Below are 12,532 nucleotides of genomic sequence, written 5' to 3'. Positions count from 1 at the left end.
AAATAAAATAAAATAAAATAAAATAAAATAAAATAAAATAAAATAAAATAAAATAATAAAATCAGAAAGAAATAAAGAGGGAGGGAGGGGAAGGGAGGGAGGGAGGGAGGGAGGGAGGGAGGGAAGAAGAAAAGACACACGCATCCTTGTTTATCACAGTATTACTTACAACAGCCAAGACATGGATGCGACCCAAGTATCCATCAATAGATGAATGGGTAAAGAAAATGCAGTGTATATACTATAATGGAATACTACTCGGCTATAAAAAGAATGAGATCTTGCCATTTGAAACAACATGAATGAACCTAGAGGGTATGGTGCTAAGTGAAGTAAGTCAGAAAGAGAAAGACAAAAGATAAGTCAACAGGCAGTAAGTCTCCTCCTGCCAAAATTAAATCTTACTAAGATGGTCACTCTCAGAAGCAAATATCTATTTATATCAAGCTTCAGAATGTTCATTTTGTATGAATCTCTGCTTATGACCTTGCCACCTAATTTGTTTCAAAATTCCAATTTCGGCAACAGATTCCAATGGCAGGGAAGTTCCTAAGGACTGAAGAGCAATTTAAGGGTCTTTTTTATTTTGTTCAGTAAAACTAAAAAACTCTTACAGGGGGAGGAAATAGTAAAGTAGTGTGTATAGAGTTTGAAAAATCCAACAGTATTTCAATCTCTGAAGGGATAAATAAACTGTGGTATATCCATACAATGGAGTAGTACTCAGAAATAAAAAAAGAACTACTGATATGTACAATGTGAATGGACCCAAAGGCATTATACTCAATGAAAAACCCCACACCCAAAAGTTTACATACTCTCTGATTCCATTTATATAATATTCTCAAAATTATGATGATGGAGAACACATCAGGGGTTGCTAGATGCTAACGAGATAGCAAGAGGGAGGAGTTTGCTTGTGGTGATGCAACAGTTCTGTTTCCTAATTGTGGATATAGTTACATGAATCTATGTATTTGATAAAATATCACAGGATATATACTAGGAAAAAAAAGTTTATCTAAAAACTGCTGCCTACAGTTAATAGTATTGTACCAATGTTCATTTCCTGGTTTGCTAATACACTACACTTATGTAAGATGTTATCATTAAAGAAAGCTGGGTGAAGAGTACCCAGGAACTCTACACAATTTTTGTAATTTCTTATAAATCTAAAACTGTTTCATAATAAAAAGTTTAGGGGCGCCTGGGTGGCGCAGTCGGTTAAGCGTCCGACTTCAGCCAGGTCACGATCTCGCGGTCCGGGAGTTCGAGCCCCGCGTCAGGCTCTGGGCTGATGGCTCAGAGCCTGGAGCCTGTTTCCGATTCTGTGTCTCCCTCTCTCTCTGCCCCTCCCCCGTTCATGCTCTGTCTCTCTCTGTCCCAAAAATAAATAAATGTTGGAAAAAAAAAAAGTTTAATAAACATAACAAAAAGAAAACAGACAATGTAGAGAGAAAAAGAGCAAAACAATAATTAATAAACTCTGATTTGAAAAAAAATATTATAACCATAAAACAAGGACAGGGATATTGTTTTTAAAAAAATAGAGAATGAGCAGTCTTAGAAATTCAAAACACAACAGCAGAAGCTTTAAAGGATTACTCGAAGAACTGAAAGATAATATTGGGAATAAAAGACAAATAATAGAAAATAAAGAGAGAAAGGATGAGAAAATTAGAGAATTAATCAATGAGGTCAACATTCAAATAATATATGTTCAGAGAGAACAGAGAAAATGGAGGGAAATGATACATGAAAAATCTCCAGAAGTAACTGATATTACTAAGCACTGGAAGTAACTGATATTAATAAGCACTGCTGCTGGTATCCAAGAGAAACTAGTTGTAATAAATACACAAAAAGTAAAATATCTATAAAGTGAATGATATTCATTTCTGTGTGGCACCCTTATGTAGTACACACATATTACAACCTTATGTGAAAGCACTTTCCTAGTTTGAGCAATTATATTGCCTATATTTAAACACTTCCAGCAACTAACATCATAACCTGGTGCATCTTATTAATGTTTGTTGAACTTAGCTGAAGTTTCAGGGTACATATAATATCTAAGCGTTTCCCTTCACTGGTTGCTTATTCTTTGCTGTGTGTGTGTGTGTACAGGGATACAAAGCTTTACAGCTTATAAGGTGTTTTAAACATTTAATCAAGCTTTTAACATATACCATTTCTTAAAAGTGAGGTTAGCATCCTTGTAAATTTTGCATTAGATGTTCCTATCCATTAGCCTGTCCTTAAAACAGCAGTATTTTAGGGGCGCCTGGGTGGCGCAGTCGGTTAAGCATCCGACTTCAGCCAGGTCACGATCTCGCAGTCCGGGAGTTCGAGCCCCGCGTCAGGCTCTGGGCTGATGGCTCGGAGCCTGGAGCCTGTTTCCGATTCTGTGTCTCCCTCTCTCTCTGCCCCTCCCCCGTTCATGCTCTGTCTCTCTCTGTCCCAAAAATAAATAAAAATCGTTGAAAAAAAAAAATTAAAAAAAAAAAAAAACAGCAGTATTTTAAAGCCTATTTTTATTTTGGGGAAAAACTAAGTTTTTATTACTATAACAAGTATCATATTTTATGTTTTAGTTTTTTTAACTAAGCCTTTTAAATGATTTCATATTAATATGTTTTTAAGCACTTAATCTGTGTAAGCTGTTTATAGTTTTTAAGGTGTTAAGAGATTCAAAACCATGACTCATGGACCACTTGCAACCCATTACTTGATTTTGTAAATAAAGTTTTATTAAAACACAACTATGCCCATTCGCTTATACATTGTTATGACTGTTTTCACTCTATAATGGCAAAACTGAGTGGTTGTAATGGATACTGTGTAGTCCACAGAGTCAAAAATATTTACTATTTAACCCTTTACAGAAAATGTTTCCCATTTCTACATTAAGTGTCAGTAACTGTGATGATATAAGAAATGCTATCAAATTTCTAAGTCTATTTTCAACAAATTTAATGCAAATTTCTCTCATCTTCTGCCCCACCCCCTTTTGTCAATTAGCCTTTCTATAAGCTTTTTTTCTGCTCAGTATATTGTCAGTTTCCCAAGGAACAAAGGCTAATTACTGAAAAGGGAAGCTCTCAACTGAGGACTGAGCTATGGTCTCAAAGGTCATCTGTAAGTCTGTTGTTTAATCCATTTTTCCCATAGAAATATTTTAAATGTTACTTAAATCCCAGATTTCCCCACTAAAGACAACTTTAGCAAGAAATACAGCCCAAGAGTAGTTTTAATATGAGTCCTAAATCCTAACATCTTTCTCTTCCTAAAAAATCCCATTGTTAGATTGTCAACAAGTCTAGTAAGGCAGCTCCAGGGAACAACAAGCAGCAAGAAAGTTCAACAGAAAAAAGTACCCTTGTACACTGTTGGTGGGAATGTAAATTGGTGCAGCCATAGTGGAAAGGGTTCCACAAAAAAATGAAGGTATGAAGATTCCTCCAAAAATTAAAAACACAATTATTCTATGATCGATCCAACAAGGTGGAATCCAACAATTCCACTGCTGTGTATTTATCCAAAGAAAATGAAAACAGTAATTCACAAAGATATATGCACCCCAAGTTTACTGATTATTTACAATAGCCAAGATAGGGAATCAACCCAAGTGTTCACTGATGGATAAAGAAGATGTGGTATGTATCCACGGTGTATACATACATACATACATACATACATTCAAGGGACTGTTACTCAGCCATCAAAAAGAATGAAATCTTGCCATTTGTCACAATGTGGATGGAACTAAAGTGTATTATGCTAAGTGAAATAAGTCAGAGGAAATCAAATATATGATTTCACTCATATGTGAAATTTAAGAAACACAACAGATGAACATAGAGAAAGGGAAGGAAAAATAAGATGAAAACAGAGAGGGAGGCAAACCATAAGAGACTCTTAAATATGGAGAACAAACTTGGGGGTTACTAAAGGGGAGGTGAGTCGGGGGGTGCGTTAAATGGTCGATAGGCATTAAGGAGGGCAATTGTTGGCATGAGCACTGGGTGTTATATATAAGTGATGAATCACTGGGTTCTACTCAAACCAATACTACACTGTATGTTAACGAACTTGAATTTGAATGAATGAATGAATGAATGAATGAATAAAGGGCTTTTGCTGTTGACACCAGTTAACTGTAAATTACATAATCTAATTTATGTTAGATCAAGTGGACAATGCAAGAAAGGATGCAAAGGTAGAATCAAGTGACCAATTCAGAGGCTATTGCAAATAATCCAGGTGAGAGCTAAAAGCAACTGGGACCAGAGTTGTAGCAGCAAACATGGCAGAGTGGACTAGCCTAGATATTTTGAAGAATAAGACTCTGAAATTTCAGTGGTGCCTAGGTGGCTCAGTCGGTTAAGTGTCCAACTTCGGCTAGGGTCATGATCTCACAGTTCGTGGGATCGAGCCCTGAACTGGGCTATGCACTGACACTTTGGATCCTCGGTTTCCCCCGCCCCCATCTTTGCCCCTCCCCTGCTCATGCTCTCTCTCTCTCTCTCTCTCTCAAAAATAACATTTAAAAAAAGACTTTGAAATTTCAGAAATCAAATGTAGGATATGAGACAGAGGAGTCAAGGAGGACTTTATGATTTTGGTCTGAGCAGCTGAAAGAATGGAAGTTCCATTTCCTGCATGAGAATGACAGTGGGAAGCTTAGGTTTGAAAAGGATACATATATCATAGACATGTTAAAGAATGAGATGTTTATTCAACATCCAATGCAGACATCAAATAAGGAGTTAGACACATAAGTCTAAAGTTCCGGGGAAAGGTCCGGGTCAGAGATAAAAATTTAAGAATTGGAATCTCCAAATATTTGACATTCTCAAGCAGCTCCCTACCATAGAAAATTATAAAGTAGCTTTAAAATATAGCTAACCACTATTAAAAACTGCACAGATCTAAATTAATGGTCAGATATATTTTGTATCTATTAATTAGTCATTCATTCAACAAATATATACTGAGTACTTTATGCCAGTTGCTATTCATGACTGCGAGTAATATTATAATGCATACATAATCACATACTGTTAAAGGTGCTTCAAAAATTACTATTTTTAAAAACCTTTTGGAGCACCCATCCTACTTATTACTAAAGGGGGGAAATAAAACAGTGGGAAAAAAGGTATGAAATACAAATACAAGATTTCATTTTAGAAATATATATCAAATTGTGAATATTTTAACTAATTAGTTTCACAAAACACCTTTCTAGAGAGAAATTATAGCAACTCCACAATCATATTTCCAAATGTCCTTTTGAAAACAGACTTATTCCATTAAATTCCCTTCTCTATGCCTCATGCTAAAATTTTAAGCAGTAAAAGAATTAAAATTAACAATCTAGGCAGCTCTTTCTGCCCATGGGTCCTGTCTCCATGCTTCAATAAAACCACCTTAAAAAAATAAATAAAAATTAAATTAAATTAAAAATCTAAACTACCCTGCTAAACTAAACTAGATTGATAAAATTAAAGAATGAGAGAATTTACATCAGAGGCCTTTTGACACCGGGCATTCAATATGCCTAAGTATTATCATGAGAAATAACTATAGAAACACAGAATCTAAGTTCAGGAAAACCCTTTTAGAAATGTAATCTAAACACCTATCTCGTTTCTGAATCTCATCTACCAAGTTCTCATGAATTGGCTGACCTATTGCTGTTAATGACAGGGAAGGGTAACTTGTTTTTTTTTTTAAACAGTTTTGTTCCACCTTTGGAAAGCTCTGACTTAGACGGTTTTTCTTAACATTAAAGCTTAATTAAACCTTGTCATCCAACCCTAGTTCAGGGCTTTGGGCCAGTTAATTCTTTGTTGTGGGGGAACTGTCCTGTGCCTTGTAGGATGTTTAGTAGCACCCCTGGCCTCCACCCACTAGGTATGAGTAGCACTCCCTCTTCCCAGTTGTTAACAACCAAAAATGTCTTTCAGACATTGCCACAGCCAAATGAGGGGCAAAATCATGCCTCTAGTTGACAACCACTGTCCTAGCCCTATCTACTAGGACCAAATAACAATAACAACAACACTAAGATCTAAGCAGTTAATACATGCCAGGCACAATTCTGAGCACCTTACATATATTTTCATTTAATCCTCAAAACCATCCCCAGTTGAGAAAATGGAAGCTTTATTTTTGAGAGACAGAGAGAGACCGAGCATGACTGGGGGAGAGGCAGAGAGAGAGGAAGACACAGAATCCCAAGCAGGCTCCAGGCTCCAAGCTGTCAGCACAGAGCCCAACACCGGGGCTCGAACCCACAAACAGTGAGATCATGACCTGAGCCGCAGTCAGATGCCCAACCAACTGAGGCACCCAGGCTCCCCAAGAAAATGGTAGCTTTAGAAGCTAAGGAATTCACCTAAAATTAGGTGCAAATAGCAAATTAAGTGGCAGGTCTGAGATGGGAACGAAGCAGTTCAATTTTAGAGCTCATGCCTTCAATCTCAAACAAGTCTGACTCAAACCAAGTCAAATGTCATTTCCAAAGGGCAAATCTTCACATATCTGAAGATGCCTCTTATAACGAGATTCCTTAATATCAATCAGGGTTGCCCCCAAGACCTCTAATCAGTTCCTTAAACTTACAAGGTTTCTAACTTCTTCACATCCTTCCTCTGAATATACATAGAACTGAAGACAATAGTTTGGTGTACAGCAGAGTGGCTCTAGCCTTCTTTTCCATTAATTATGATGGTTTTTTAGTGGGGAGGGTGGGGGAGAAAATGGGATGATGGCAGTTATATTGTACTTTTGTATCAAGTTTACTGCCAAAAACCACCCCCAGGTCTTTTCCATGTGCAGTGTTTTAAAGCCATGCTAACTTAATGTATGTTAGTGTTTTTCAGGTCTTACGTAGATTTCCAAAAAGAAAATTCATTTTAATTTAGTCCAACAATACCAACTCAGAGATCATACTGGATCATTTAATTGATCATGCACTGTCCTTCTTTGTTCATGGTCACCTATAAATTTGTTAATTTGCCTTTTCCAGATGTGCAACGAGACAAAGCAAAGAACAAAGCCACCTTCCAAGATCAGTAATCTTGGGTAGGGTCATTCAAAATTGAAATCATGTTAACATAATCAACTTGTAGCTAACTCATTTTTCCTTCACCATACACCCAAGGATATAAAAAAAGACTTTACCAAAAACGAAGCTTAAGTCCAAATACATTATATTGCTACTAGTCAAACAACTGCATCAGAAAAAAAATCAAAGTTGCTCTGACCATCTATTTTTAGATGGTCCCATTCTGGATCATTTTTAACCTATTTTTCTTCAAGTTAGTCATCAAACTACCCTTTCATTTTTTGTTCTAAAATCTTCTACTTCTCAAAATCAGACCTAGATTCCCCTATCTTTTAGTACTTCTTGTATTCTAAAACCTTTAGAACCCACAAATACCAATAAGCTTAAAATTTTATAGGCATTTCCTTTTGTAAAGGTTAAGATGTTTCAACTAGCTGAGAAGGTAATCCATTTAACTAGATGCATTCTTTATCTCTATCCCCATGTTGTCTTTTATGTCCTTCATAGCAATGTTTGCTTTATTATGTATTATTGGTGGTAGTGGTGGTTTGTTCTTCCTCTTTAAAAGAGAAGCTTCCTAAGAGCTAAGGGATTTTTTCTCTTCCTTCATCGCTAGGCATTATTATTACACTTTCCTTGATTACCTTTTTAAATGTATTATAAGAAACCCTTTGGTTGGTCTTAGCATTTTTTAAACATCTCAGCTCATTTGAGCTCCTGCTTTCCTAATTTTCATAAAGATTTATTTTTTATAAACTTTATTATGGCAATCTTAGCTATTTGCTCTGTTTTAAAAGTAGTGCATATCTTTAAAGAGTTTATTGTGTAATCACACTAAGGATCTTTTTCCGTCCAAAAAAATATCAAAATTACATTTTTACTTAACTCCCTAAGACATTATTCCTTTTTAAGAGAAATTTATCCTATAGAATCATGATGATCTTTTCTCTAATCAAAAGTTGGGAAAACTCAAATTGGCAAGTTAAAAAATATATACACACAAAACACTATGCAGTTCTTAAGAATTATGCTATAAAAGACTATTTCGTGACAAAGGGGATGTTCATGATTGTTTAAAAAAAGGGTTATATAACAGTATATACAGTAGTAATAATTCAAAACCACTTTTAAAGATATATGTGATTTTATATTTTTATGTACACAAAAAAAGGTTAGATGCAAAAATAAAGTATATTTCTTTTGATCACAGCATAACATTTTTGTTTTCTTCTATGTGCTTTCTATATTTATAAATTCATGTAATGAATATGTATCACTTTTACAATAACACAGGCATTATTATTTTAAAAGAACCAACAAAACCAAAGAAAATATTCTATAAAGTATTAGACAAAAAGGTCTAGCTTGAGATTTCTGCTTTTATAACTCTATTTCTAAAACAAGCTTAGAAAAACATTTCTGGTCACCAAACCACAAAAAAAGCCAACACAAGATACCAGTTAGCCTAAATATATAAATAAGTCATTACAACCATTAAGATGACCATTCAAACTTTTAAAAATTAAATGGGGGGAAATCACAAGGATTTCCCGTCATTTCAAGGAAAGTCTGTTATGAACCATTTAAAATCATTAAAAACAAAAAAAAATGTTAAAATGTATATTCTCCCCCCCACCCCAACCCCCACAAAATGAAGGGTCAGTAGGCTAGGGATAATGAAGACAAAAGAAAAAAAATTAGTCAAATTGTTTAATACCGAGCTAAAATTTCCAAATATAAATAAAGTAAGCAATGTCACCTGTTAAGATTGAAAATCTCATAACAAGAACAATTATCTTTACTTATAAATTCTGTGTGGTTGAAAATAAATTTGCAATAATCCAAAAACTTATCTGATTTACTCTCTATTTCAATGGCAGCATCTTATTCAGAGTCTACGTTCTAAAAGACTAGGAAAAAAGTCATTTTAACCAATTAAAAGTCATCATTCAAATGTATTCAGTTTTGTAAAATACTACTACATGTAAGTGGTTCAACTAATGATTAATTCACCCAAAAGTAAAAATGCATTTACCCCCTTCTTTAGGAAATTATTTCAATGATTTTATTTGTATATCTTGAATTTAATTTTCAAACATATTAAAAATATTATTTTAAATTAGCCTTTCCTTAAATTTTATGATATTCATAAAAAACAATACCAAACATAATGCATTCTCAAGTTACATGAAGATTCTACTAACACTTTAAACGAAATAAAAAACAAAGCATCAAACCCATGAAAACAGTAAAAACACACTCAATTTATTTTAAATAACTTGCCATTAAGCTGACAAGACATATGATCTTTTCATCCAGAAAAGTAAATGATCATAATGAAATAAAGGCCAAACATCTTTCTCAATCTCTCTCATAGTCATAGATGTATAGAATTATAACCCAGTGATAATCATGTAATAAATGAATACACACCTTACTTTAGTATATGCCAAGGTAGACACACAAAAACAAGAAAAAAATTCTGAAATCAGAGTATAAAGGGACTCTGCTTTTTCAAACAATGCAGCACTGAAAGCCAGGTCAGCATCCTTGGGCATTACTAGGAAACTTTAGCACATCTGATATTTCCATCATCTTCAAGATTCTTCTGAACATCAGAAAATATGCAGTCTCCCCCTACCTCACCTGTCCACAGACTTCCTCTAGCTTTCCTCCCTCTACTATGTAATAATGCTATTGCGGTTATTTAGGCTGCAAATGTTCAGAGACACAACCCCCTCTACATATTAATTCAGTTCATTTTCTCACAGACACTGACTCAGCCGTGGGTTGTGCAGCACTGACGTTTCTAACCAAACAGCATCGTGTGAGCTGTGATCATCCCATTTCTCCATCTCTGTGCAGTGATTGGATATTGTAATTGATAGACAGGCTGAAGAAAACTCAGGAGATGAGGGCTTAGTGATATGTAGCTATGTTGCCAAATGCCATCTGTAATGCTAATTCTAGCTCTGCCAGCTTGCCAGGTTTTAGAAAACTAGGATGCAGCTAACTTTCTTCTTTTCCTTTCAATATCTTATTGTGTACTCATTCTGGACAGTAAAGCTTTTCTTTAAAAAACAAAGGAAAAATATTCTGTGTACTTTAAGAATCCACTCAAGAACTATTCTTTAAAGTAACCAAACTTTTCTATTTCTAAACTGAGACTACAAAGTGGCTTAAAAAGGAAACTGTAAAGCTCAATCTTCACGCAGTCTCAGAAGAAATGAGCATGCGTACTTGTATGTGGGAATGAAACCTTGCAGCAAAGTCTGATATTGAATGTATGATACGTTTATCTTTAGTAACCTGAGCAGACTGCAGCTCTGAGTTTTAAATAGTTGTATTTAACCCAATTCAAATATTCAAGAGCTTTTAATAAGCATATTGTCAATCTAGCCATTTTAATGCTAGTTGTACAGAAAAGGTGTTCTTTTTCCTTTTTAAATACAAAAACTATTGTAATTTATAAAGAAAGCTGCTGCAATTCAGGCCAAATACACTTCAGCTGAAATGGATCTTTCAGCAAGCTACAAGGGCCTCTACACAAATATTAACTACACAACTACTCAAAAAGAAACAAAGTTCAGTAATTTATTAACCCATTTATTTGTATGCACTTGCTTAAGCCAGAGGGAAGAGACACCCTAAAGTACATCCATGTTGAGATTAGCTTCCTTGTCTTGTCTTTTATATCACAATGCTATACATACCAAATCTACATTCAAAAGAAAATTCAGAGAAGAAAGTACCTTAAAGTTTATTAGATGGAAATGAAACCACAAGGCAATGCCCACTAAACCCTCAAACCTCACTGGTAAGCATACCTATATAGTCACTATTGTTATTACTTTTAGAATTCAAGAAATTTATTTTTACACTTGCCAGTAAAGGTGGGGGAGAAAAAAAGACTGACAAATACATGCAATTCCAAAATGGGAATAGAACAAAATATAAGTTTAAACAAGACAACTTTTTAAATTATGTGTAAAAACTGAATCACTAAGAAATAAGGAATGCTCATTTCTTTGCTGCTAAAGACTGAAGGTTTGTGCCCCCCCCCCCCCAATTCACGTATTGAAATGTATTCCCCCAATGTGATAGTATTTGGAGGTAAGGAGGTAATTAGGTTGAGGACAAAGCCCTCATGAATTGGATTCGTACTTTATAAAAAAGACCCCAGAGGATTCCTAGCCCCTTCTACCATGTGAGAACACAGCAAAGAGAGAGTTGTCTGAACCAGGAAGGGAGCCCTTATTAGATATCAAATGTGCCAGCACCCTAATCTTGGACTTCCTAGCCTCCAGAACCATAATGAAATAAATTTGTTTACAAGTCACTTGATCTACAGTATTCTCTTATAGCAGCATGAACAGACTAAGACATTTACTTTTTATAAATTTAAATCCCCAACTCAGTTTCAGGTGGCAACATGACCATCTATATTTCTTAGCCTCTATGATCCAGAGATGACCATATGACATAGTTCTAGCCAACGATTTATAAGTAGATGCCTGCCTGCTAGAAATTTCTGAAAATTTTAATTTCCTAATACAAATGAAACCCCTTTCCCATTGCCCCCTTCTCCCTTCTCCCTCATTCTTGTCTGGAAGGTGGACATGATGGCTGGAGCCATCTTGCAATCATGAGAAAAAACAAAGAATATCAGAGATTTTTGATCCTAATATACTTAAGCCACTAAATCCACATCAAGTATTGCCTACTTGTGAACTTACAGAAAAGAAAAACAAACCTCTAACTTTAACCAGTGTTTAGTCTGGCTTTCTTTCACTTAAATATCCCTAAATAAAATACAAAAGATTAAAAAAAAAAAACAAAAAAAACAAAAAACGATGAGAGTAGGTAGAAGCATAAATGAAACCCAACTGGTCATGAGTTGATACAACCTGAAGTTGAGAGATATGTACAGAGGAGTTTATTATACCCGTTTTCTCTACTTTGCATATATTTAAAATGTACCATAATAAGTTATCAACATTTTTAAAAATAAAAAGAATAAGAAACTTGGTTATAAATTTTAACTTTGCCATTTAGAATTTGGATGGTCTTGGGCAAGTTTATTAACATCATTTTTTTTCATCTGTCAAATGGGGACAGTAATACTTACTATTCATAGAGCTCCACCTTCTAATCTAGTCACAGTTACCTACAGAAAGTCCCTGGCAGGAATGTCCTCCATCTACCTAATCATCCAAAGATTAGTTCAAGTGTCATTTTTACCCACTCAAGTTGATACTGAATCCATCTCTGAACTCTTATTTTACTACAACTCACTACCACAGTTCGGTGCCCTGTTGTCCTCTAATTGCTCCACGTGTGGATATTAAAGCATTCCATGCTGGTACCCTGACAAAGTTTTTTTTTTTTAAGTTCATTTTATTTATTTTGAGAGAGAGTGCATGCACACACATGCATGTGGAGGGGCAGAGAGAGGGAGAA

The 12,532-nt window shown here is 35.0% G+C and overlaps 1 protein-coding gene across 6 annotated transcripts in view; it reads right to left on the bottom strand.

Annotated features, from left to right (window-relative positions):
* Window positions 1-12,532, bottom strand: part of BTBD10 (BTB domain containing 10) — an 84,615-nt gene that overhangs the window by 43,396 nt on the left and 28,687 nt on the right. The window contains exon 1 of one of the 6 annotated variants that reach the window (XM_040456823.1): window positions 9,506-9,966. The exons of the other annotated variants lie outside the window; for them this stretch is intronic. Coding sequence (XP_040312757.1) covers window positions 9,506-9,630 — 125 coding nt within the window. The 5' untranslated portion in view covers window positions 9,631-9,966. Of the gene's footprint in view, window positions 1-9,505; window positions 9,967-12,532 lie in introns of those variants that run through there. 6 annotated transcript variants of the gene reach the window in all.

This window comes from Herpailurus yagouaroundi, unplaced genomic scaffold (assembly GCF_014898765.1).
Source record: "Herpailurus yagouaroundi ecotype Mexico unplaced genomic scaffold, PumYag 218, whole genome shotgun sequence".
Taxonomy (NCBI): Eukaryota; Metazoa; Chordata; class Mammalia; order Carnivora; family Felidae; genus Herpailurus; species Herpailurus yagouaroundi.
The sequence above is the reverse complement of the archived record's forward strand: the minus strand, read 5'-3'. Positions and strand labels throughout refer to the sequence as shown.